General features: G+C 38.8%; 1 protein-coding gene across 1 annotated transcript in view; it reads left to right on the top strand.

The window, feature by feature from the left end:
* Positions 1 to 20,910, top strand: part of LOC146974047 (CXADR-like membrane protein) — a 67,202-nt gene extending 46,292 nt beyond the window's left edge. Inside the window, exons 2-7 of the mRNA XM_085797133.1 lie at positions 14,396 to 14,550; positions 15,882 to 16,080; positions 17,877 to 18,044; positions 18,162 to 18,284; positions 19,013 to 19,154; positions 20,515 to 20,910. Coding sequence (XP_085653259.1) covers positions 14,396 to 14,550; positions 15,882 to 16,080; positions 17,877 to 18,044; positions 18,162 to 18,284; positions 19,013 to 19,154; positions 20,515 to 20,899 — 1,172 coding nt within the window. The 3' untranslated portion in view covers positions 20,900 to 20,910. The remainder of the gene's footprint in view (positions 1 to 14,395; positions 14,551 to 15,881; positions 16,081 to 17,876; positions 18,045 to 18,161; positions 18,285 to 19,012; positions 19,155 to 20,514) is intronic.
* Positions 20,911 to 26,681: the final 5,771 nt, after the last annotated feature.

Below are 26,681 nucleotides of genomic sequence, written 5' to 3'. Positions count from 1 at the left end.
TTCACAGGCAGAGCAGGTACAGTAGAGTAGAGAGTTTCTTTTTTTAAGTCTTTGTGTTTTGCATTTGATTGCACATTTAATTTGTTTCATCTGGTTTAAAGGAATAGTTCAACATTTTGGCAAATTGGCCCATTGCCATAATCCCTATAGTCATAGCAGTAGGTTTGTTACCTTTAATTGTCGGTGCAAGCTATTTTTAGAACGGCGGAGCAGAGCCGTGAGCTGCTCAGAGCTACACTACGGAGGCTCATTATGAGATTTCTTGGTTTCCCTCATCAAACTCATCAAATACACAATCCAACAACTCCACAACGCTCTGGTGGACAAGTTGTGACCTGCACATTCACCACGCTATGAGATAATAACACAACGTTACCAGACAGAGTTGTTTTAGAGGGAAATTCATGCAAAACCGCTGATGTGCGTTGCCTTCAGGGACAGTTTTTCATCAACAGTCTCTGTATTTCCCTCTAAAACAACTCTGTGTGGTAACGTTGTGTTATTATCTAATAGCGTGGTGAATGTGCAGGTCACAACTTGTCCACCAGAGCGTTTTGGAGTTGTTGGATTGTGTATTTGATGAGTTTGATGAGGGAAACCAAGAAATCCCATGAGCCTCCGTAGCGTAGCTCTGAGCAGCTTGCATCTCTGCTCCGTTGATCTAAAAATAGCTTGCACCGACAATTAAAGGTAACAAACCTACTGCTATGACTATAGGGATTATGGCAATGGGCCAATTTGCTAAAATGTTGAACCATCCCTTCAATGTAGAGTTTTAAAAAAAAAAAACATTATTATTAAAGCTGATGGTGCACTGCGGACTGAAGTGTGAGTGAGCTGTGGTTACCTCTTATCTCAAATAGAAGTTTCATTTCTTTGACTTAATCTCATCTCGTGTGCAGATTTCACTGCAAATGACCCGTTCATTGTCATCCATCTTTTTCTTTTTTTTGGCACCTTCCTCTCCTCTTAAGTGCTACTGAAAGATAGCCACCGTAAAGCCAAGCGATGAGATCTTACTTCCTGGCACTGAAAGAAAATCCATTTATTTTGGACTACAAAGGTTTCTCTCCACCTAAGGGGCCAATGCATTGATTTCATTCCAGGCGCTATAATACCGTAAGTGCTTGGATAACACAAAGGCGTCGTCCCTCTCGTCACCGGAGTTAAATGAAAACAGATCAGGTATGCGTTATAATCAGAGGATGAAGGGAAAAACAAGAGTTTGTTTTTGACAAATTCATCATAGTTCCACTTTGCTGTGTTTTAGAGTGATTTATAGCTAGATTTATTTATGCTGAGTTCACAACTCTCCACACAGAAGACAATAGGTTTGCGGACTAGGGATGTCACGATTACTTGTTTTCACAATTAATCATGGTATTAAATGCCACAATTATTTAATCGTAAAGGTTTCTCAGGGTTCCTGAAATCATTTTCCAGGACGTTTCCGGGACATTTTCAGCTGCTACAGTCTGACAGACATGTTATTAGGCCATACACATCGCCCCGTCCCATTCATGCTTTGGAGAAGTTGTAGTTCGACAGTTGTACTTTATTTTGTACATTCAACCAGTTTGTTTCTATATTTATTCTTTTATCTCACCCCCAGAAGTTCAATTTAAAGATGTGCAGTCTATGGCTCTAACTTATCTATGAAATAATATCTTACGTGCTTAGAAATTACGACAAATTTATCATAGAACAACGCAAAAACATGTTGTTTTTATTATTAAAACCGCAACTAAAACAACTCTCTTTTCTCGCTGGGCACATCTTTGGAAAATAAATCCTTAGTGGGGTCTGAAGAAGTCAAATAGAGCTCTGGTAGCTGATGTCACCATGTGATAAAATTATTTTCCAGGACAACTCAAGTTTTTTTTAGGACATTTGACCCTTTTTCTCAATTTCCATGTGTTTTCCATGACTGGATAATTGGTCACCCATTTTCCAGGTCTTCCAGGTTTTCCAGGACGCGTGGGAACCCTGTTTCTAAATACCGTCACTTTCCAAAAAAGATTATGTCGGATCCATGTTAATGTCAATTTTCCTAACGTAACTCTGAACTGGTAGGAATTTAAATGTTAGTGCCTCATTTTTAAGAAAAAAAAAAGATCAAAAAACTTCAAACATTTCCTCTGAAGGATTAATAATTGGTCCTATATTAATAGATACCTTAAATAATTTGTTTATATAATTGGTAATGCAATTATATTTTGACTATATTTGATTTTACACATTCATAGTGTTGTTAATCGTAATAACCGTGATAATTGCTCTGACAATAATTGTACCAAGAAAATCTATAATTGTGACATTCCTATTGCGGACTGTATTGTAATAATCATAAAGAAAGGGAGGTGTTAGAAGGGCTACTGGGGGTTTCTAGAGCGCAGTCGCGGTCAGCCAGCGTGACTCGCTGCCAACAGCCTTTTAGCAAATCAAATCATCATATGACGCACCGAGTGCCAACAGGATCAACACACAGTCCTCCATCCTCAGGCGAAAGGATAAGAGTCAGGTTTTGTCCCATTATTCACTCCTCGGAGATCATTACACTACCAATCCCGTTTGACAGCACCGGAGAGCTGCGCTGAGGGAGAGCCAGTGATCGACGGGACTGACAGCTGCAGGACGGTCCGCTACACCGTCCATGTCAGACATAGCCGACCTGCACATGGCATTGTTTCCATAAGTCCACATGGCAGAGCAGCAGTAAGATACTGACAGTCTCTAACTTTCTGCTGGACAGAACAGGCCACTGAAACAACTAGAAGCCAGGAATAAAACCAGAACTACCACTCACATAGCTGTTAGCCTTGGCTACACCCACCCATTTCTCTTTAAAAGAATAGTTCACCCAAAATTGAAATTGCACTCATTATCTCCTCCCCCTCATGTGGACTAAGGGCTGGGAGAAGTTTCAGAGTCCTCCGTGGCTTCTCTGAGTTACAGGGGGTCTCGGCGTAGCAGTGCATGTCCATATAACGGTTGCAAATGGATACCAACTGTCTTCGTAACAAAAAGACACACCAAAAAACATCCAAACACCTCCATGCTGCTCGTATGTAATGTCAGTCTTGCATTGAAGCTCCGAAATGCGAAATTGTTCCGAAAAAAATTAAATAAGTCTATATTTCAAGCTTGTTTGCAGCGGAAGCTTCTCTTCCTGGTTCGTCCAAATCTCGCGAGATTTTTTGGTGTGTCTTTTTGTTATGAAGAAAAGCGGTATCCATTTGTTCGCCCTGCAGCTCAGGGTGCGACGTGCGTGAATGACTGTGACTATAGGATACAAGCTGCTTGAGAAGTTGAGCAAAGTCTGGTTCAGTTTGGACAACCAAACACTTTGATGCACATCACAGGATTAATTTTTATCCCACTGACATCATTTGTCTCTCAACAAAGACAAAAAAAAAAGGTCTTATCTAAAGATACTGACAGGTGTCATTACAATATGTATCACATATGTCTCTGAAGCTGTTTTTTTTTTAACAAATGTTGACAGCAGTCTGTTTAAAACAAGATTACAGTATTACAATCAGACAAAATTGGAAAAGCCACAGTAAGGTTCAACAATTCATTTTTCTAAATATCTTTATTATCATTTCCTGATCATTTCAACTTGCAATATGCAATCTGTTACAGTACGATACAACAATCTGTTTGCAGCCTGATCCTATAGCAATCCTCTGCATTTGGATGTGTGTGTGTGTGTTGGCAAACTGTTTGCTTGTTTGTGTATTTGCAGGTGTTGCGAGTTTAATTTGCATTTAGTTTAATTACACATGCATTAGATTCATTTTCAGGAGTCTGGCTTGAACTCCTTTGTTTTGTTTTTCAAATTTCGCAACATGTTAGCAAAGGTACATTTTGATGAGCTTCAGATGTGGAGAGTAAGGCCACAGATGTGAGTATTGTAAGTCCTCTAAGACCCAAACTCTGCAGTCCTAACTACTCTGCTCTGGGTCTGGATTGTAATCTAGAATGATTCATGTCTGAATATTGCTAGATCTCACTCACTATTATTAAAATGACTGTGCTGTAAAAACAAAAACAAAACTATGCATTAGTTTGAGGGACAAATTTTTGTCGTTGTCCCTTTTAATGACAGATTTATGTTTGCTAGAGAGACTGCCCAGCAGCAGCAGCCACACATGTCAACGCACGTCTCAATCGTATCCTCTCAGCCTTCAAAGTGCCATCTCTTGTTTATCAATTATTCCCCACTTTTTTTTTATTTTTTAATCCTAACTGCCAATTCTGTCCGTGTTACTGGAGATGTTTCCAGTCTGTCAGTCTTCAATTTACTTCACTTAATATCTCTTGTGAAAGGACTTTGTAGAAGAAGCAGAAGAGGCTGCACACCAACTTCCAGAGAGCAGAGTGTGTAGATAGTGGTTCATCCTCTGTAGCATAACTTTATGGGGCCTTTATTGGAGCGAATGATCACAAAATCATCATTGTAACCTATCATATTTCAATTTAAAGGGGACATGTTATGGGAATATCCCCTTTTTGAAGGCTCTTTAACATATATTTGGGTGTTTGTCTTGCCTTCTGGCCCCAAAATGTTAGAATTGACAAAAAAAATCTATAATTTTCAGGCTCCCTAGGTTGAAATCCATGTGGTTTTATGAGCTGTTCTCTCAGTTGTCTTCCAGTGATGTAACTAGCTTTTGAATTTGCATAACCTCACCCCTACCTGGTACCGGTAGAAGGGGCGGGGCAAGCAGTGGTTCATTTGCATTTAAAGGGACAGGCACTGAAACCAGCCGTTCTGAACAGGGCTGTTTTGAGAGCATGAAAAGAGCTGTGATGTTTGATCTTGGTGGTATTTTGACCACAGCATGTCACAGATATGTCTTTAAGACACCTGGGAACTATTTTAATTTGTGGAAAAGGGGGCATAATATGTCTCCTTTAAATCTGTGTAAATACAAGTGATTCATCTAATTTATACAATACAAGGATGAAAAATGTATCTGCATGTTCCTTCCTACTTGAAAAATCCTACTGGGGAGAAGAGGCTGTGTGGCTGAAGTGGTAGTTGGCTCCTAATCCTGGTCAGTGCTAGAAGGTGCTTCACAAGCTCCTTAAAAAATGCACAGAAATGCATCGAGTTGTACAAGACCGACAATTTTTGCACAATTAAACACAGAAATATGGGCAATTTATGATGTGTTAATATTTATATTTCAGAATAGGAACTAAACCTCCTTGGCTAAGCACAAGATACAGCTGTAGGCCAAAGGATTCAACATACAGCTGGACTAATAGCTGAGCACACAATGTTGGATAAACCCATAATGAGCCCAGGACTTCGTCAATACAATCACAGAAAACCTTATAATGTGACCGCATTGAAAATCAACCAAATCACTAATGGCTGTAGTTGTTTTTGCTGCAGACTGCACTGCACTGCACACATCACCGTGGTGAAACTGAGTAGAACAGAAAACTAAATATTCTCTGCATCCTGTGTGTTACCTGCAGACAGTGTTAGGCTGCTAAAGACATGAAATAACATAAAGTGCGATTACATAGATACATACATACATACATACAGTGTGCTCCTTAGTTCCTTGCTCTTAAAGGGATAGTAGCATTTTTTTTTAAAGTGTTGTTGTATGATCTACAAATAGCCCCTAAGTACTTTAATTGCAGTAGAAGACTCTCTGCACTCCTCCTGTTAGCAACGCCAGCCCATAGCCCTAAATTATATTATAGCGAACAATGGAACTGTGTATTTGTTTTCAGGTAAAACCTCTTTTAGGCCGCGGAAATAGGCCGTTTCTTTGGGTCCATTCACAACACTGTATGTTGTAAATCTCTGGGCAGGGCTATTATGGGCTGGCGTTGCTAACGGGAGGAGTGCAGAGAGTCTTCTACTGCAATTAAAGTACTTACGGGCTATTTGTAGATCATACAACCCCACTTTTAAAAAAATGCTACTATCCCTTTAAAAGCTGCTATATCCGTTCACTTTTTGTACGTTATACTATATGTCCTCCATGTCACTCAGCATGGTTCATGCTGGAGTCATATAGCATGTAGCATGTAGCATGTAGCATCCCTCTATGCATTCTGCTGGTATGGGGCCATGGGGAAGACCTTTACACACCCTTCTGAGTCTAGTTCCTGTCCTGCTGTCTCCCTCTGTGTGAGAAAGACAAGATCCAGACCACTGGGGCTTTAATCCATCTGCTAAGATACGGAGGCCAGAAAGAACGTGTTGGTGTGTGTGTGTATATGTGTGTGTGTATTAACATGGGCTTTTGAATGTTAAATCTATGTGTAATCTAAACTACTACTACTACTCCTAAGATAAGATTGTGATCTTATCTGGCCTAAAGTGAAGAGATGAATGTGGTGAACCCTGGTTGAAGCTGTATCTGATCTCTATACACGTCGTGAACAGGCAGCACAGCATCAGTCAAATCTCTTTGAGTCTCCTGATGGATTTTAACACTCACAGCTTTCTGGTTTACACGGCTGAGTGAGCACGTCGGGTTGTGACCCCAAGAGGTCCTGCTGCAAATGCACAGATAAAGTCTGACCAGACTCTGTCCAGGGGTGGCGACATAATATAATATACACTGCAAAAAATCAAATATCTTACCAAGAATATTTGTCTTATTTCTAGTCAAAATGTCATTTCTAGTCAAAACAAATCTCATTATACTTAAAATAAGACTCATCACATTAAAAAGCAGCTTGTTTTTAGACACTTTTTCCTTCTTTCAAGCATATTTTCACTTGAAATAATCTGATAGTGGAGCAAGTTTTTCTTCCTTATTACAAGCACAAAAACCTGCTTTCACTGGCAGATTTTTCTACTTATTTCAAGTGAAAATGTGTTTGAAACAAGTGAAAATTATATAGAAATAAGTAAATTTTTAGGTGATGAGTCTTATTTTAAGTGGAAAGGGATTGTTTTGACTAGAAATGAGACATTTTGACAAGAAATAAGACAAATATTCTTGGAAGGATTTTGAGTTTTTGCAGTGTAATATGTTACATATACTGTATATTTATTATATGATGAATGATTAGTGGAGGCAGGAGGAGTTATGTTTTCGACACCACGTTTGTTCAACCTCACCAACAGACAGAAAAAGAAAAAAAAAAAACAATCCTGCACCCAAGACTCTGCAACAGCACATTAGCAAACTCATTATCTACACAAAACACAAACTCTGCAGGCCCGGCCTCGCTCCCCCCGCTCCAGCAATCACCAGCCTGCACACTGACTGACTTACAACGCCAGCCCGATGATTGGCAGCGACGGGAGACATTAGTCTAACTATGCTAATCAGGGAACCCCATGTTTATTCCAAAACTGCTTTGTCTTTGCACTGGGCTGTAATTTACTTACTGAGCCGCGTTATGCCGGCTGGTTCTTATAGTCAGGGCCTCCATTGGCCAAAGTGGGGCCCTACACTGCAAAAACTCAAAATCTTACCAAGTGAGTGTTTGATCAGTACATCCTCCACTTTTCCACAACCCTGCTTGTTGGATGTAACAACAACTCTGACATCGATAGTATGATGAGTTTTGGAGAGGATGTTTGCTGGGAATCTACAAAAAGGGTGATAATAGTTGTTGCACTGCAAAAACTCTAAATCTTTCCAAGAATATTTGTCCTTTTTCTTGTCAAAATGTCTAATTTTTAGTCAAAACTAAGACTTGTTTTTAGATCATTTTCACTTGTTTCAAACAAATATTCACTTGAAATAAGTAGAAAAATCTGCCAGTGAAAGCAAGTTTTTTGAGCTTGTAATAAGGAAGAAAAACTTGCTCCACTATCCGATTTTTCTACTTATTTCAAGTGAAAATATGCTTGAAAGAACTAAAAAGTGTCTGAAAACAAACTACTTTTTATGCAATATTTCTTTTTTTTTTAAGTATAATGAGATTTGTTTTGACTAGAAATGACATTTTGACTAGAAATAAGACAAATATGCGTGGTAAGATATTTGAGTTTTTGCAGTGTGGAGTTGCGTCTTTGTGTTATTTCCATTGGAGCTGAAGCTGCTGCAGGTCTGAGCTCTGTGTTTCAGTCAGTCCTGTCCAGGGACACCTGAGAGATTTGACGGCAGTGAAGATTTCTTCTTTCACTTGTGGTTCCATGCTGACTTAAAGTTTACTCTGCGTCTTGTGTCTCAGCCGCTGTCTCTTGTTGCGTTCTGCCCATCAAGTCTCTGTGTCTGTGCCTCCTGTGTAAGAAGTTGGCCCCATTTGTCTGTGATTGGTGCATCAATAGTTTGATGACACTTATTCTTTCTCTTCTCTTTTGGCTGCCTCCTCTTCTACCTGTTTAGCACAATTTTCCTCTATTCTCTCTGACATGACTGATTCCCATCAGGGGCGACAAAGAAGAGGAAACATCAAAGAAACACATTAGGGATTAGAGGAGCCTTAGCCACAAAACTAAACTATATTTTCTTTTACCCTATACCTTCCATCTACATAATAAACCCACAGCTTTCAGATTTCATAATTTCATACTTTTGGATATATACCCATGAGCACTCCTGTGATCTAAACGCCTTCACGTCCTTCTTTGTGAAGTCTTTGAAAGTCGTTCTGTGGATATGAAGAAGAGGAGGCAGGTTTAGTGGTAGGCTGTAACAAAAAAGTCAGTTATTGTATCATAACAGCTGCAACACAACGGCTCAGTGATACGATACCACAGCAGAACTGTTTGTGAGGATCGATCTCTGCTTTACAGTGGGAGATGTCATCTAAACACTTATAGCCTCTACAGTATAACATATTATTCCCTGCAAGTCTGCAGAAACGTATCATGTCCCCTCAAAGATTCGTTGACTTGAAAACAGTGGGTTTTTTTCTCTATACAATATAAATTAATTATGATGATGAATTTACTTTAATTTGGCTGTCATAATTGTATTTTCATTCTATTGGATCCAGTTCTGGTGACCACTGAGGTTAAACTCAAGAAAATAACATCCCCCGCCATCATTTATAGTATTGTTTTAATTAGATTGGAGTGTTTTAATTAGTTTACTCAAAGTTGAAATTATATTTGGCAGTGTAATGAACTTTTACTCTGTTTGGGGGGAGATGAAAAAAAGTAAATATAATGAAGTGGAAAAATATATGTCATCTTTATAAATGATTGGAATTTCAATTGGGTCTTTTAATTTAAGAAGAAATATTACATTTGGTTTTTAAATTAAGTTAAAAATAACTGGGTTCAGAATAGCAGTAGAAGGGATTCTCTATTACTGTAAATAAAGCTGGGAATTGTTTTTGGATGTATTGTAGAAACTTGGTGGACATGCAACTTTTCTTTTTTTATAACCTAACTGAATTTATGTGGTGTTGCCCTGCATGTATGCTTTAGGTTATCCTTGTTATAGCAAAGACTTGAGCTCTGCATCGTGGTTTTTAATTTTTGTTGTCTGTTTTTCCAATTTTGGGGTTATCTGATGACATGACATTTACATTCTGTGTGCTACTGTACGGTCCCGCTGCACCTTGTGGTGCAGTGTGTAACGCTCCCCGTACTCTCCTGTGGTGGCAGGTTGCCAGATCTCGGTTTATACAAAATCTTGTTGATTGTGATGCTGCAGATGAGTTCATGGTGCAGTCTGCTGTACGATGCAGACTCTAGGTGCTGTGAATGTGGCACAGTGTAAAAGAAAAAACCATCCAGACAAAAGTAAAGAGAATATATTGTGGATATATCCACTACATATATAGTACTGTATCTGCACTGTATCATAGAAAAAAAACCTACTACTTACTATGCTTAAACTGGATCGACACTGAAAACAATAAAACATGTCAGTTGTGTAGTCAAACTAAGTATCTAAATGACTCATTAGACATATTTTAGTAACATAATTGGATAATTGGATATCTGAAAATGTTTTGCACCATGTAATTACCAAACATCCACATCATATTATAGGATGCAACACATGTAACACTCAAATATGATGGCTACTGTCCCAGAACTATTAAAGCGTGTAGACTCAAAGAAGTATTGCACTTATCTAGCTCTGCTCATCTATAATTCATGATGGATGGAAAAAGAGAGTGTGATCCTTTTTATTTTCCTTGTCCAAACCTGGTGCCAACATCGTCCACTATGTAACTCAACAGTTCAGTCAGAGTTTGGGCTGTAAATATGTAGCTGTATATCTCTGATCTCAACATGTATTTATCAATAATTATCATGTTTTTCAGTCTAATGTGAAGCCGTGGGACATTTGCATTTTCTTCTAGGGGCTTCTGCTATGCAGTAATATTACTTTTTTTTTTTTTTTAAACTGCTTCCACAAAAATTTCATGTAACAATTTCTGAAACCACACAGTTCTCAGCTTTTGAGTCAGTTTTCAATAGGCTAATGCCATGATTTTTTTTTTTTGCAAAACACTACACACAATTTTCTTTCAGTGAGGCACAAAATAGGAAGTTACGTTTTTGAACACTACAAATGGGCTTTTTACCGGTGTGACACACAAAAATATAATGCACATGCATATTACTGCATTGTGTGGAAATGGATAGTTGTCACAGGAAACTATGAAATGTTTGTTACTGTTGTTCAGAGTGGAAGGGCAAATATATAAACGAGGACAATGTCACATATTTACAGAGGAACAGGAGGAGGCTACTGTAAATATGTTTTTTCCACACATATCCAAATTGGATTAGTAAATATATTCAGTTTTGACATTACGGTGAGTGTTGTTTACATTTCCACCCCTCTCAGCAGATCGCTGGACTGGACTGGACTGTAACTTTCCATATTATGGAAATGTATGTCTAAATCCACAGAGGACAGCTTTAGATTAAGTACATCACTGTGAAGGCCTAAATGGTTTATCCAAATCCAAAAATGTATGACAATGAAAAAAGTCCTTTGGCATTTGATGCAAATATACCACTTGATTTTAAGAGGTGTTTATACTATTTGCAATGCAGCGTTTCATTTTGCAGATGAGGCACGATGATGCGTTTTGTGGGTATAATTTTTGAGCTCTAAAGAAATGAGACCTTGTTAGAAATGTTGTTTAAAAACACAGTCTGAACTGACTGAAACAACTTAGATAAATGATCGTGAGCGTCATGATTTAGTGTTTAAGTCTCATTCATTATAAGATGGAGACATTTGTACATAGAGACTCAGAAAACTGGGGAGGGGAAGTCACCATTCATTGTCTACCTTGAGTCTAACTGACTCAAAAAGCACTAGCTTCAGTATGTACAGGGGGAAAGTTTAGATTAAGCCATGTATTACATTCATGTTGTCTAAATCTTTATCCCTTTTTCCCTCTTTATTTCTATTTGCTTGCCAATGATAACACTGATAACCACCACATTGATATCCTTTTGATACGAGAGGTGCAGATTCAAGCACCTTCTCCAACTGCTGTGCCAGGGTTTAGGCAACAGTGCCATCATGAGGTCAAACTTGCACTTGAGCATCCCATCACAACAACATCACTCCACTGCCAGTTTGAGGGTTTTTTTTAAACAAGCACTCTGAGAAAAAGGGCAGAAATAGAAGAACGCTTAAAATAGAAGCAAACTCTCCTTCAACCTGGAGACACTCAACTCTGAGTCGGTTATTGTTTTGTTAAGTGGAGGAAAAATAATCAGTGGTGATAATGTCCAATTGTAGGCATGAATACAAGAGGGTGAGGCTGTGTGAAGTAATGGAAATACCCCTAATACCTCCTCTGTATGGCTAACACACACACACACACACACACACACACACACACACACACACACACACACACACATGCACTGATACTCACCTCTAATACACAAATGCTGTGGCTAAAGTGCACTGCACTAGTGTAATATATTTCTCTTCCCTCCCAAGCACAATTGTGTCCAGCCAGCAGGACATCACAGTCCACACAGTTGATCAGTGTCCAAGGAGGGATAGAAAATAAATAAATAAATAAATGAAAGAACAATTGCACAACTGCAGAATGAGGCTTTCATCCTCAGTCTCTAGGTAATTTCATCCCCGTCAGCAGTGCCAGTAATACTCTGTGTCCTGCTGCGGTTGGTAAACATCCACTCTTGGATGCTGGACCATGTATCCTCTTTGTTTGGGCTTATTAGTGGGTGGTGTTTTGACTGTGTGTGTCGTGGCACTTGAAGAAAATATTGCTATTCAGTATTTATTATTGGTGAAATGCCCCCCTAGTCCCATTTGAAATAGTGTAATCTCTTCAACATTTGGCGTCCTCATGTATTGTGAATAAGAATATGATAGTAGGCTATACGATATGAAGATATTGATCTATAATATGGTTGTAGTAGTATAATGTTTCTGTATATGTAATTCTGTCTGACCCCCTGGAAGAATAACTGTGGTTTTGCTGCAGCTAATGGAGATCTTAAAGCCCCAGTGTGTAACTTATTTGGCTTTTTATTAGCAAAAATCAAATCTGTCTTTCATAAATACGTATTTCACTGAAGTGGAATCACAGCCGCATACAAATGAAAGCTTTCTGGTTCCTTAGAATGAGTTGTTACAAGTCGTTACAAATACATAAGTGGGCGACGCAGCGAACCGAGGCGGCCATGTTGCATCGCCATTTTTTGCGTTGAGTGGCAGCGTGACCGTAGGTAACCACGGAAACTCAGCGGAGCTGTGGGCTCGGCCTGTTAAAACTGTCACCACTGTGTAGTGTGAGGAAGGACGGAGGCACTGGTGTTGCATTCAGGTGCAGTCAGGCAGACGGCCGTCGGCAAACCAACCGGATGTAATTTTACTGGACGAGAGAAAGACGGTAAAACGTGGGTCAGGTAAACAATACGACATCACCATGACAACATATTGTCACTGTATTGTTTTGCCTCGTGCTGGCGGACCTCTTGTTTACATAGACACTTGTTTATGCTGTTACATGCAGCGTCTGTTGTCTGTCTGACGTCTGCCTGATTTCACGTGAATGCAACATTAAGAATATGTTCTGATATGCAACCGCACCGCTACACTGCAAAAACTCAAAATCTTCCCAAGAATATTTGTCTTATTTCTTGTCAAAATGTCTCATTTCTAGTCAAAACTAATCTCTTTCCACTTAAAATTAGACTCATCACCTAAAAATTAACTTGTTTTTAGATCATTTTCATTTGTTTCAAACATATTTTCACTTGAAATAAGTAGAAAAAGTTTTTTGTGCTTGTAATAAGAAAGAAAAACTTGCTCCACTGTCAGATTTTTCTACTTATTCCAAGTGAAAATATTGAAAGAAGTAAAAAGTGTCTAAAAACAAGCTACTTTTTAATGTGATGAGTCTTATTTTAAGTATAATGAGATTTGTTTTGACTAGAAATGGCATTTTGACTAGAAATAAGACAAATATTCTTGGTAAGATTTTGAGTTTTTGCAGTGATAGATGGGTGGAATTCCTACATATTATACCTTTAATGAACTAAACTAAACTAAACTCACTCCCATAACATTATTCAACCTTACTGTATCATGGTTTGGGAGTCCTGCTGACCCTGAGAGATGAGTTGTGCCTCCTGTGGGGGTCTCCCAAAGCAGATTGGTCCTAGGGGGGAAGCCAGACAACGAGTGATTCATTCATACACAGATCCCGAAATAGAGGCACCATGGGAGTCGCCCCGAACAGGGAAACTGGCACCCAGACCTGGGAGAGGATCCCACTGGTGGTGGTGAGCATCTGGTGGCTGGTCCCGGGCCAGTCAGGTGCAGTCTGGAGACACAACATGGGCCCACCGCCGCCCGCAGCGACAGATTTTTTGGGGTCAGGTGCGATGTTGACCAGGCGGCAGACACAGCCAGCGTTTTCACAAGCAACCACAGTGTTGGAGTTTCCCCCCGAGGGAAGAGGGTCGCATCTGTGTGTGGTGGAAATCAATTCTTTTAGAACCACTTCTTGAAAAGACTTCCTGAGCCATATTTTCTTTCACACCATCCTGCTGTTGCATTATTTATACACTGTAAAAACTCTAAATCTTTCCAAGAATATTTGTCTTATTTCTTGTCAAAATGTCTCATTTCTAGTCAAAACGAATCTCTTTCCACTTAAAATAAGACTCATCAACGAAAAATGTACTTGTTTTTAGATAATAGGGTAACCCTAACCCTAACACTGTCAGATTTTTCTACTTATTTTAAGTGGAAAATTTGCTTGAAAAAAGTAAAAAGTGTCTAAAAACAAGCTACTTTTTAAAATGTGATGAGTCTTATTTTAAGTATAATTAGATTTATTTTGACTAGAAATGACATTTTGACTAGAAATAAGACAAATATTCTTGGTAAGATTTTGAATTTTTGCAGTGTATTTATACTCGGAGCGGCTCGATTCATTTTCACATCTGATATGGAGAAGTTAAATCCTGAACTGTTCTCTCTTTCTACAGTTGTGCAGGGCGTGCTGACAACGTACGGCCAGATGGAGATGAAGAGGGTTGTCGCGGACAACGCCACACTGCCCTGCCACCATCAGTTCTGGGTGTCTGAAGCTAATCCCAGTCTGGACATCGAGTGGCTGTTTCTCAAACCAAGACAGAAAGTGGTGAGTGTTTCTCCATGCAACAGGTTAATATGAACAATTTTGCACTTTAGACAAAAAAAAACATGATGGTAAAGTTCACATTCCCCTTTAGCAGCAATTACATCTACCAGTAGTCTTTGGATAAGTCTCTTCGAGCTTTGCACACCTGAATTTGTGCAGCTTATCTTGTTCCTCTTGGATGATCCTGTCAAGCTCTGCCATGTTTGATGGGAAGCATCAGTGAGCTGCTATTTTCAGCATTTCTCAGTGCTTTGTAATTGCTCACAAATGAAAGATTTAAAGGAGACATATTATGCCCATTTTCCACAAATTAAAATAGTTCCCAGGTGTCTTAAAGACATGTTTGTGACATGCTTCGCTCAAAATACCCCAAGGATCAAATGTCATAGCTCTTTTCGTCCTCTCTAAACAGCCCTGTTCAGAACGGCTGGTTTCAGTGTCTGTCCCTTTAAATGCAAATGAGCCACTGCTTGCCCCGCCCCCTTCTACCGGTGCTGGTACTCACAGGTAGGGGTGGTATTGTGGAAATTCAAAAACGAATTACATCATTGGATAACAATTGAGGGAACAGCTCATAAAACCATATGGATTTCAACCTCGGCAGCCTGCAAAGTACAGATTTTTTTTTGGTCAATTCTCACATTTTGGGGGACGGAAGGCAAAACAAACACCCAAAGAGCCTTAAAAAAAAAGCAATATTTCCATAACATGTCCCCTTTAAGAATAATTTATAATAATAATTTATATAACTTTTGAAAGTAAAAACTTACCCATACATTAGTAATCAGTTCCCTGAGTGTCCACAGATAGACAGAAATCCTTCTGTACGTATATTACTACACTGCAAAAACTCTGTTTTATATTTGTCTTATTTCTTGTCAAAATGTCTCATTTCTAGTCAAAACTAAACTCTTTTCACTTAAAATTAGACTCATCACCTAAAAATGAACTTGTTTTTAGATAATTTTAATTTGTTTCAAACACATTTTCACTCGAAAAAGTAGAAAGATCTGCCAGTGGAAGCAAGATTTTTGTGCTTGTTGTAATAAGAAAGAAAAACTTGCTCCACTATCAGATTTTTCTACTTATTCCAAGTGAAAATATGCTTGAAAGAAGTAAAAAGTGTCTAAAAACAAGTCTAATTTTAAGTGTAATGAGATTTGTTTTGACTAGAAATGACATTTTGACTAGAAATAAGACAAATATTCTTGGTAAGATATTTGAGTTTTTGCAGTGTACAATTGAGCATTCCAGTCTCTTTCACTTACTGTTCTTGTTTTTACGTTGTTCCACAAACCCACTCACATACGACATACGACTCTCCCCACCAGGTGATCACCTACTTCGCTGGACAGGTGTTACACCCCAACGAGGCGGAGCGCGGCCGCGTGGCCTTCGCCGGAGAGTACTTAAAGGGCGATGCCTCTCTGCTGATCCGTGACTTGTCTCTGACGGACTCAGGGGAGTACAGCTGCAAGGTTAAGAACGGTGCACAGTACCACTGGAGCTCAATTAGCCTCATCGTGCTGGGTAAGTGCCAGTCACAAACCACTGACTATACAGGGTGTGTTTGGAAATGTATAAACCATGATATCAGCTCTCATTAACTTACTACACATTAAAAAGACATGAAAGAGCCAACTGAAATGAATTCTTCTGTCTTGTTAAATAGAACTGGTTTATTGTGTACAAGTAAAGAGATCAGTTTATATTTCTAGACTAGATAAATTCTATTCTGTTTCATGTAACTATAAAGCAGGGTTATGATTTTTGCAGACTTTTTTTTAAGGTAATGTGGGAGATTATTTTTGTTATACGTATTTGAGTGATATTATGTATGGAGTATTGAGGTTTTTTAACAGGATATTTGTGTTTTGTTCTTTTGTATGTTGTCATTATATTGAGTCTGATGCAGAGGATATACAATATATCCTGTATCAGATGTATTTTCATTAAATTTCTTAATTTCATAAAATTTTGTTAAATAGCTAGCAGCACATCTATAATGCAGTTCCACAAGAACAACAGACACATCTTTACTACCCAGAACAAAGAAAGAAAGACAGAGATGCAAAGAGACAAAGACAAAAGACAGATTTATACCGAATTATTTACAGTATTAGTTAATTTTCAAGTAAACAACCAGTCCTTTTTTTAAATTTATTTATTGATGTTTTGGTCAGACAAATACAAACAAGTAACTGTTACATTATTACAGTTACATGAATAAGAAAAGCATAACATTGTGTTCTTTTTCAGTATCAGCCCAGTCTTTTCTTTTTAATTTTTCTTTACAAACAGCAACAACTTTACAGTCCTTATTGAACCCTAAACTTAAACTTCACAACCAGGGGGAATCCATTACATAATAGGGGAGAGTGGGGTAAGTTGAGCCACTTTTTGTATTAAGGATCACTACATCAAGACAATTATAGTTTTGTTGCTAACTAACACATCTGCATATATTTCAGGATGTTTTGCATCCCTACAAATTAACAGAATGAGTGTAAATATAACTGTTTTTAAAATATAGCATGTTAAGTGTATAGGATAGGTGGCTCAACTTAGCCCTGGCCAGATGGATCAACTTACCCCGCCACAGCTACCTTAGCTTGGGTTTATTGCTCTCACAGCTAAAATGGTGCAGTTTCATGCTAGGTTTACTACCTCATGTTGTAGCTCATAGATACCACAACCCATGTATAAAACAAATTTGCAATCATCTCTTTTGGTCTAAACACAATTCTCATGAAACTTATGATCGACAAAATGCACTCTCGAGAGTGAAAAATGATTTTTTGGTCATAAATATTAAACCACTTTACTCACATGGTTCTAACCTTCACAGACTCCATGAAATGATGCCTGCCTCCCAAATATTTGTACATGCTAACTTTTCTCTATAGTTTCCTAGAAACAAGGGGTGGGTCAACTTACCCACTGGCTCATCTTACCCCACTCTCCCCTACTGGGCAAGCACTGATTAGGCAGCTTCTTTGTCAGACATAAACCAGAGGAGCAGCTGCTACATGTCACCAAGGAGTTCCTCTGAAGCTCCTCACAAACACTTACGTTGCAACATTTGCTCAACATAAATTAGACTATACTACTACAGTACCTATCATCTCAGGCAAAGTATATCTACTAGCTGTTTCTCCAGTCTGCTGTCTGCTATTATTGCATACAAGGACGAAGCAGAAATATTTTCAATTCATGCTTCAACTCAGCCCTTGTATTCATGGAGACCATTGATCTGTGGAAAAGCGTAGAGGATGGACAAGAAAAAACAAACATTTGTGAAGATATCTGTTCCTGTCTATCTGCAGTGAAGCCATCAAAGCCACAGTGCTGGATGGAGGGAAAACCTTTGGAGGGTAGTGATGTGAAGATGAGCTGCAAGTCTGCGGATGGCTCAGATCCCATCCACTACAAGTGGGAGAGGGTACTGGACAAGGGCAAGTACGTTGGCAAGCTGCCTCCACTGGCCATGATTGGTAAGTCCACTCATTACATTGGAGTAGTATTTGTCTACTAAGACTAAAACATAAGACAATATAGATAAGAATAAACTCTGTTTTCTGCCCTTGTTCCCATTTTGTTGTTTCTCTCAGACTTGAAAAACCCAGAAATTGTGACATTGAGGAACTTGACGAAGGACAGCAGTGGAGTCTATAAATGCACAGCCAGCAACGATGTGGGAGAGGAGAGCTGCACTGTGGAGGTTAAGATGCACTGTGAGTAGGAAGATGCTGCTGAGCACTGCATGACACAATGTATAAATACATGTTTATACAGTTTTTACTTTTCTACCTCTCTTCTATTTTTTCATTCCTACATTTGTGCAGCAGTCTCATACTGATGCTTGTGTTCTCTCACCACAAATAGCAACACTGCAAACTGCTCCTGCAACTTTGCAACGCTGATCATTCATCATTCACCTTCTTACACTGCAAAAACTCAAATATCTTACCAAGAATATTGGTACTAACCCGTCTTATTTCTAGTCAAAATGTCATTTCTAGTCAAAACAAATCTCATTCTACTTAAAATAAGACTCATCACATTAAAAAAGTTCTTTCAAGCATATTTTCACTTGGAATAAGTAGAAAAATCTGATAGTGGGTCAAGTTTTTCTTTCTTATTACAAGCACAAAAAACTTGCTTTCACTGGCAGATTTTTCTACTTATTTCAAGTGAAAATTAGTTTGAAACAAGTGAAATTATCTAAAAATAAGTTCATTTTTAGGTGATGGGTCTTATTTTAAGTGGAAAGAGATTAGTTTTGACTAGAAATTAGACATTTTGACAAGAAATAAGACAAATATTCTTGGAAAGATTTTGAGTTTTTGCAGTGATGATTTGTGAGAATATGGAAAGGGGTGTAGTGTCTTTCTCTACGTATGTGAATGTGGGATGATGTGTACATTCATTGTGTCTTGTTTGTGTGTCCACATGCTTGTAGATGTGCGGGGAATGGGTGTGGTAGCGGGAGCAGTGGTTGGTGTCTCCTTCGGTGTCCTCCTAATCATCCTCATCATCTGGCTGGTGTGTCGCAAGAAGGAGATGAAGAAATATGATGAAGAGGAGACTCCAAATGAAATCAGGTATACAATGACAATGCCCTGCCCCTGCCTCCTCCATCAACACTTTGTTGTATTGTTTCACATTTGCAGAGCCTACACTGCAAAAACTCAATATCTTACCAGGAATATTTGTCTTATTTCTAGTCAAAATGTAGCCTGACAAGCCAGACTACAGGAGCAAACTGGTAGATTAAACATTTCCCATATCCCGTCGGCAAAACACCAAATACATCCTTTTAGACACTGAATGACTTCTTTCAGTACAGTTTCACTTGCTCAGAAAAATCTTATTGACAAGCACAAATGACAAGTTTAATCCTTTCAAAGTTGATGCGATTCAACGCCGATTCAAACGATTCCTTTGCCAAAGCCATCTTGTCATGTTTTTCACTGGCGCAAGTATGTCGTCATGGCGTATTATTATCAACAGTAATCTCTAAACAGATAGAGCGCTGTGATTGGTGAACACAAATGGTGTTCGAGACTCAAAAAGTTCCTATGGCTCGTTTCTAGACCCACCTACGGAGCAAAGATATTTGCTGCCGCTAGATTTCTAGGCTCGTCGAAATGTCATTTCTAGTCAAAACAAATGTAATAATTATACTTAAAGGGACAACGAGAACCCCAGAACGAAAAATTCTGCGACAATAAAAAAGTCTCACATTAATGTGGATGAATCTACGTTACCCACACTTGTTAATGGGCCCATTTTTCTATGAAATATTAGTTTGAAACAATCGTTATTTTGTTATTATCTAAAAACAAGTTAATTTTTAGGTCGATGAGTTTCCTTACTTTAAAGGGACAACGAGGAGTCATGAGAATAACGCGCTGAATCGCCGTTTATGGTCGGAACTACGACGGTATGTGATCGTCTTCCAACCTCTGACTTTAATTCTTTGACCGGTGAATGAAAACATGAGTCTGTCTTGCGCCGGTCAAAGAATTTCACGGTGCGCGGAGCTCATAAATGTAGTGTGAAGACGATCACATACCGTTGCTTTTCCAAAACGTTCGGTCGGCGTTTTAAAACAAGACTCATCACATTAAAAAGTAGCTGGTGGTTTTAGACACTTTTTACTTCTTTCAAGCATAATTTTAACTTGAAATAACGTAGAGACAAAACTGATATATTTTTCGATTACAAGCACAAAAAAACTTGCTTTCAGTGGCAGATTTTTCTACTCATTTCAAGTGAAAATGATCTAAAAACAAGTTCATTTTTAGGTGATGAGTCTTATTTTAAGTGGAAAGTCATTAGTTTTGACTAGAAATTAGACATTTTGACAATAAATAAGACAAATATTCTTGGAAAGATTTTGAGTTTTTGCAGTGTAATATTGTAACTGACTGACTGACTAACACCATGTGCTGGTTTCAGAGAGGATGCAGAGGCTCCCAAAGCCAAACTGGTGAAGCCGAACTCCATATCCTCGTCCCGCTCCGGCAGCTCTCGCTCCGGCACCTCCTCCACCCAGTCCATGGTGCACAACAACATGGGGCCGCGGGGCCACCAGGGCTGCGTCCCCGCGGTGATGGCCCTGAGAGAAAGCTGCCAAGCCTCCTCTTATCCTCGGTCTCCACCCGGCTACAATCACACGGTTCCTAAGACTCCTGAACCCCGTTCTACGCCCACCTCCTCTTCTACCTCCAACTCCAACTCCAAGTCCAGCCCACCCCCGAAACTGGGACCGGGGAACCTTAGTCGCATGGGGGCCACTCCCGTTATGATCCCTGCCCAAACTAAGGCCTTCCAGACTGTATAGAAGAAATAGAGGAGGGAAAAAAACTGTAAAGACGGATGCAGCCAGTCATATTATCTAGCTATATTCACAGTGTTCACAGTCTGATGGACACTGTCGGCAATTTAACTCGTGAAGAACCTCGCCTCCCTCGAGGAACAAGCTTCTTCTGGTGTGGTTTGTTGAACATCTCCCCTGAGTGGTGTGTTTCTAAATGATACAAGGGTTTTGAAACTGAATGGAAGTCATTGATTGATTGCACAAACCACCAGAATAAGAGATCTACTGTACTACAATGTGTTTTCAACAATCGTATAACAACACCTTCCTACGTACAACAAAAACCACTTCACACTTGTTCAAATACCTGCACCTGCTGTGACTGAACTGATGAAAGTAGCCTAGTTCCACTGCTATGTTAATAGAATAAAATGCTGATTGTATAAAAAGATTTAAAGGGATAGTTCACCTAAAATTGAAATTTCACTCATTATCTCCTCCCCCTCATGTGGACTAAGGGCTGGGAGAAGTTTCAGAGTCCTCCGTGGCTTCTCTGAGTTACAGGGGGTCTCGGCGTAGCAGTGCATGTCCATATAACGGTTGCAAATGGATACCAACTGTCTTTGTAACAAAAAGACACACCAAAAAACATGCTGCTCGTATGTAATGTCCGTCTTGTATTGAAGCCCCGAAATGCGAAATTGTCCCGAAAAGAAAAAAAAAAAGTTTATTTTTCAAGCTTTAGCGGAAGCTCCTCAAATCCTCCTCAAATTTGGATGAGCCAGGGTCCGTCCTCTTCCCAGTTCGTCCAAATTTGACGAACCGGGAAGAGGAGCTTCCGCTACAAAACAAGCTTGAAATATTGACTTATTTAATTTTTTTCGGGACAATTGGACATTACATACGAGCAGCATGGTATTTGGATGTTTTTTGGTGTGTCTCTTTTTGTTACGAAGACAGTTGGACATGCACTGCTACGCCGAGACCCCCTGTAACTCAGAGAAGCCACGGAGGACTCTGAAACTTCTCCCAGCCCTTAGTCCACACGAGGGTGAGTAGATAATGAGTGAAATTTAAATTGTGGGTGAACTATCCCTTTAATGAAGACAGTATCCATCCATCAGTACCTATGTCGTACACTGAACATAGACGTTAAGTGATGCTGAAACCCTTTGCTGCTTTCACTGTGCCAACTGAAACATAATGTAAGTGTGCCATGTGTAGATGTCCACGACTTCCCCGTCTCTCCCAGTACTTACAGTGTGGATTTATGCAGGACAACCACAGTCACGGAGAACAGCGAGCGCACTTTGGTATATTTTTAAGAAATGTTCATACAACATGTTCATACATTCTAGGTGAGCATGTCAGAGATTGTTACAGTAATAATCAATCTCATTCACTACTTTCACTCTCCCTCAAAAACAGGAATCTACGCGCTACGACAGTTTTGGGAGTCTTTTGGAGGGTGTTTTTCAGAAGAAACTTGTTTTTTGTTATCTTGTTGGAAGTTTAAATATATCAATACTGCAGCTTGAATATATTTATAAGCAGCAGATTATATCTCTTTTAAGTTGCTTTCACATCTGACTTTGGACGTGATGATTTTATGATGATCATGCTCTCCTTTCAGAAATAGTGCATAGTTTTATTCATATTATTCATCATCACTCAGTAATCCCTAACCATCTGCCATTAAATACCACCCTGGTGCCATATGTACAGTGAAAGTAGAATTAAAAATACCGTCTAGTTTTTTTATGATGTATTTTATTATTTCATAAAAGATTTTAAATGTTTAATTGAGTCTAGATTCTGTATCTATAAAGTAAAATAGTTGTATGGCTAGTCTGCTTATTGCAACATAAATATGATGCTGGCATGACCCACAGATAAATTAGCATATTTTAGAATAATACTTTTATTACAATCCTAACACTCTCTATTGGATCACGCTGATGGTCACTATTTACTTTTACTTTTTGCCAGACAGACATGAAACTGCCATCGGACGGTTGCAGATGGTGGTTAGACTAAAGGAAAAGCCTGAATGTAGATTCAATTTCCCTCTTTCTGTGGTTTAGGGAAGCTTCATTACTATCCAAAAGTAAAAACAGCTCTTTCCCATAATGTGGAGATGTGAACTGGCTTAGGACAAAACAAATACAGCTCAGCAGAAAGTTATCCTAATGCTCAAATAACCTAATGAGAGTATTGTAATGAAAGAAGTACTAAGTTGTATCCCCGTGTTTGTCCTGTAAATATTGTCAAAACCTGCCAGATTTACCCACACATCCATTTACAATACAATACAGTATACTCACCTTTTGTGTTTCAAACACACAGCACCGAAAGTAACAAGATATTTTGGAACGTATATTCATTTTCAACGTTGGTACTCTTAATTTTCTATTTCTTTTTCTTTCTTTTCATCTTTTTTAATCTCAAAACCTGGATAAATGAAACCAAAACTATGTGCATGAGGGATGTAAAACAATGGGATTATTTCTACAATTCAGTTTCCTTTTTTTATCACTGGAAAAGCTGAGGGTTTCATTGAGAAAACAAAAAAACACACACATTTTGACACAAGTATTTCTGTTTCTTTACAAGTGAACAACTCAATACTATGAATGCCTTCAAGGCAATGTACGCTGTTAAATTTAGCTAATATCATGCCTTTGCCTCTCCACTTTTGTAGAGTATTTCAGTCTCTATAGATTCTGTAAAAGTTACAAGAAGTAATGGCATTTTTTTAAATTAAATTTGTCTCCAGCTCGGCAGTAAACCATTACCAGGTTTCCATTGTTCATGTTCTTTACTATAAATGTTTATTTGATCTATTGAAGAAACTCTTAAATCATTCCACCAAAAAAAAGTGAACAACCAAGCTCAATGAATGAATTTCAAAAACATTTCTGATTTCTGAATGTGGTTGGACAGTACAGCGTTCTTGTTGCTGCTGCCCTATTTTTTTTTTGGCCTGTGTGAAACAGAAAGTATCCATTCCCACTGAAAAACACAATCATCTTTGGAATTCAAAATCTATGGAAGTCTATGGAAACATTTGGAGCAAAACCCCCAATTAAAGCGGAGGAGTGATGGTTATATGCATGTTACAGATACTAAACAAAATTTGAACTACAAGTTTTGTTGTTTTTTTGCATCAAAGCTTATATCAATGTAGAATATATAGTTATAATGGAACATGATTCAAACTTTGAATTAATAAATATTATATGAATATATATATATAGTATATATAAATATATATATATATATATATATTAAGTTCTCCATTGGATTCTTCATTGTATGTATGCATTCAATACAAAGTAAAGTCTTGATGTAAATATGAAAGTCCTTCCACAGTAGTACAGTATGTACCTGTACAGTATGCAATACCTTCAGTGATGATATCAGTGTTGGCCTTTTATTTTGAAGGATATACAGTATCCATCAAAATAAAAGGCCAACAGGGTGAAACATGTATATTTGTACAGAAACTCAATACTGTCTCTTTTTTTCTTCTTTTTTTTTTAAATAAAAATTTGAATGGAGAAGAATGACAGCGACTTACTGTCTTCACTTCTTGTTCTGCCCGTCAGTTTTAATAACTAAACCTTAATTTCACACCTCAAAAGAAATGGACAGAGAGACTTAATTTGTATTACTGTTTGAAGGCTTCTTAATATTCTGGTCCACTCATCATCATTTTTGTTTAACTTACTAACTGACAAGTCTCAAAGATGTGCAATGCTATTACATCATGGTTGAGATACTATACACAGTCTCATCTTAATGTTACCGTATTACAGATATGTTCAAAATTTCATCATTTTCACTTACTGAACTTTGCATTTGCTGCATTTTAAATAATACAATTCAGTGAATCACTCTGTGATTGGCCACTCTATGGCTCAGTGGGCTGAGCGTTGCAATTGGCTGCTTCCGTCTCAGGCCATATCATAGGGATCTGTCCTCAGGGAAATCTGGATTAAACTGGGTTAATATACAGACTGGCATCAACTGGGCGGAGGGGAGGGTGCACTATACACTACCTGTGGAGGAGCAATGTGAAAAAAACTTCTGTTTAAACTATAATATCCCATCACTGCCTCATTGACATCAGCAGGTCAGTTAGGGAGAGATCATCAAAGTAGAAGCGGGAGTTTATTGACATTGGCTGGGACAGCTTATAAACAAAGAGGACTTTTCAATGCTGTCTCAGGAACAGACATCAAAATAGAGTAAACTTAAAGCAGAAATAAGCGACCCGGTGGTTTTGGCTAACTTCCTGTCAGCTGATGGAGTTAGCAGTCCCCGCCCTCGTCCCTATGTCACCACATTCACGCGCATCCCTTGGCTGCACACACAGAGAGGACTGCCCCTTTATGCCGTTCTCTCTCCTCATTGGATAAAGGTTGTAGGATACAAGGAAAGTTTTCTCCTCGGCTTACAGCAGAGCAGAGTGACTGACAGACCCGTGTTTCAGACCAAACACTCTATAGAAGTGATTGCTGTCAGAAGATAGAACTATTTAAGACTTATATTAACACAAACATTCTGCTTACTTCTGCTTAAAGAGCCATTTTTGTCAATGAAAAAAATAAATTGCTGTGATTATATTCAGTAGATCCATCAGAGCTGCACTTTCAACTAGAAATTACATTTAAAACCAATTCCACCTGCCACAACAGTAACATCCTGAAAATCTATTAATGCATCACAACTATCTAAAAATATCAATAACCAGAGATTTGAAGGAGCCTTTCATTTACAAAAAGGGAATCAGGATGGTTACTGTAAGTATGACCAGATGTTGTTATTGTGGGTTTGGTATCAATAGGAATGCAACTGGATATGATTATCAGATAAATCTCAAATTACATTACATATAACACAAGAGCAATTTCCTCCCTCATGTGTAAGAACCAATTTGAATGAATAAAACATCACCTATTGAAACTGGCTGTTTGGATTTGCGGTGACCAAATCCCAAAGCTGAAGGGAAGCTCTGATTACAATAAGAAACTAATTATAATCAGAACCAAAAAAAAAACTGTATTAAATTGAAGAAGAGAACAATCTCTATCGAAAGAAGTGACAATAGCAATTAAGATAAAATAAAATAGTAGACACGATAAGAAGATTAGATTTACATCAAAGTGAATCAGATGTGAGAGGAGAAAGAAAATGAATAGATGAGTCTGTAGGCTATGAGAGTGGTCTATGTGTCTGTTTAAATGGGGAGGGGCTAGGCAACATGGTGTGACAGTGAGGGTTAATCCACGTCAGCATCTTTCATTCATAAAGCTCATGAATCAGTGAGAAGTGGGAGGGGCTCTTCTCTCTCTCTCTCTCTGCCTGCGATGCTGAAGCCCACCCAGCGCTGTGAGCAGAGCAGCGACAGAGGAGGAGGCAGTCTCCACGGCTCTGCTACGGCATCCACTCACAACATGGTGAGTTTTAATGTAATGGGAGGGGTGAGAGACTGAGAGGGGGGGGAAGCAGCTTTCCAGCAGCAGCAGGAGTCTTTAAATCATCCTGCAGAAGGAAAAATAAAGGAGAGAAGGGAGACGGTAGAGAAGCATGAAGCGCCGGCCTATTTAACCGGCAGAGCTGTGTTTCTTATAGAGGGGGCAGTGCTGCTTATGGATTTTCAGCACCATCCTCCTCCTTCTCCTCCTCCTCCTCCTCCTCTTCTTCCTCCCCCTCCTCATCTCATCTCTTCTCTTCTCTCTGCTTCCTTGTCTCCTCCTCCTCCTCCTCCTCCTCCTCCTCCTCTCCTGCTGCTGCTGTTGCC

Source organism: Trachurus japonicus, chromosome 14, assembly GCF_045865225.1.
Source record: "Trachurus japonicus isolate A0001 chromosome 14, Traja_1.0".
Classification (NCBI taxonomy): domain Eukaryota; kingdom Metazoa; phylum Chordata; class Actinopteri; order Carangiformes; family Carangidae; genus Trachurus; species Trachurus japonicus.
This window is presented reverse-complemented; position numbering and strand designations above follow the sequence as displayed.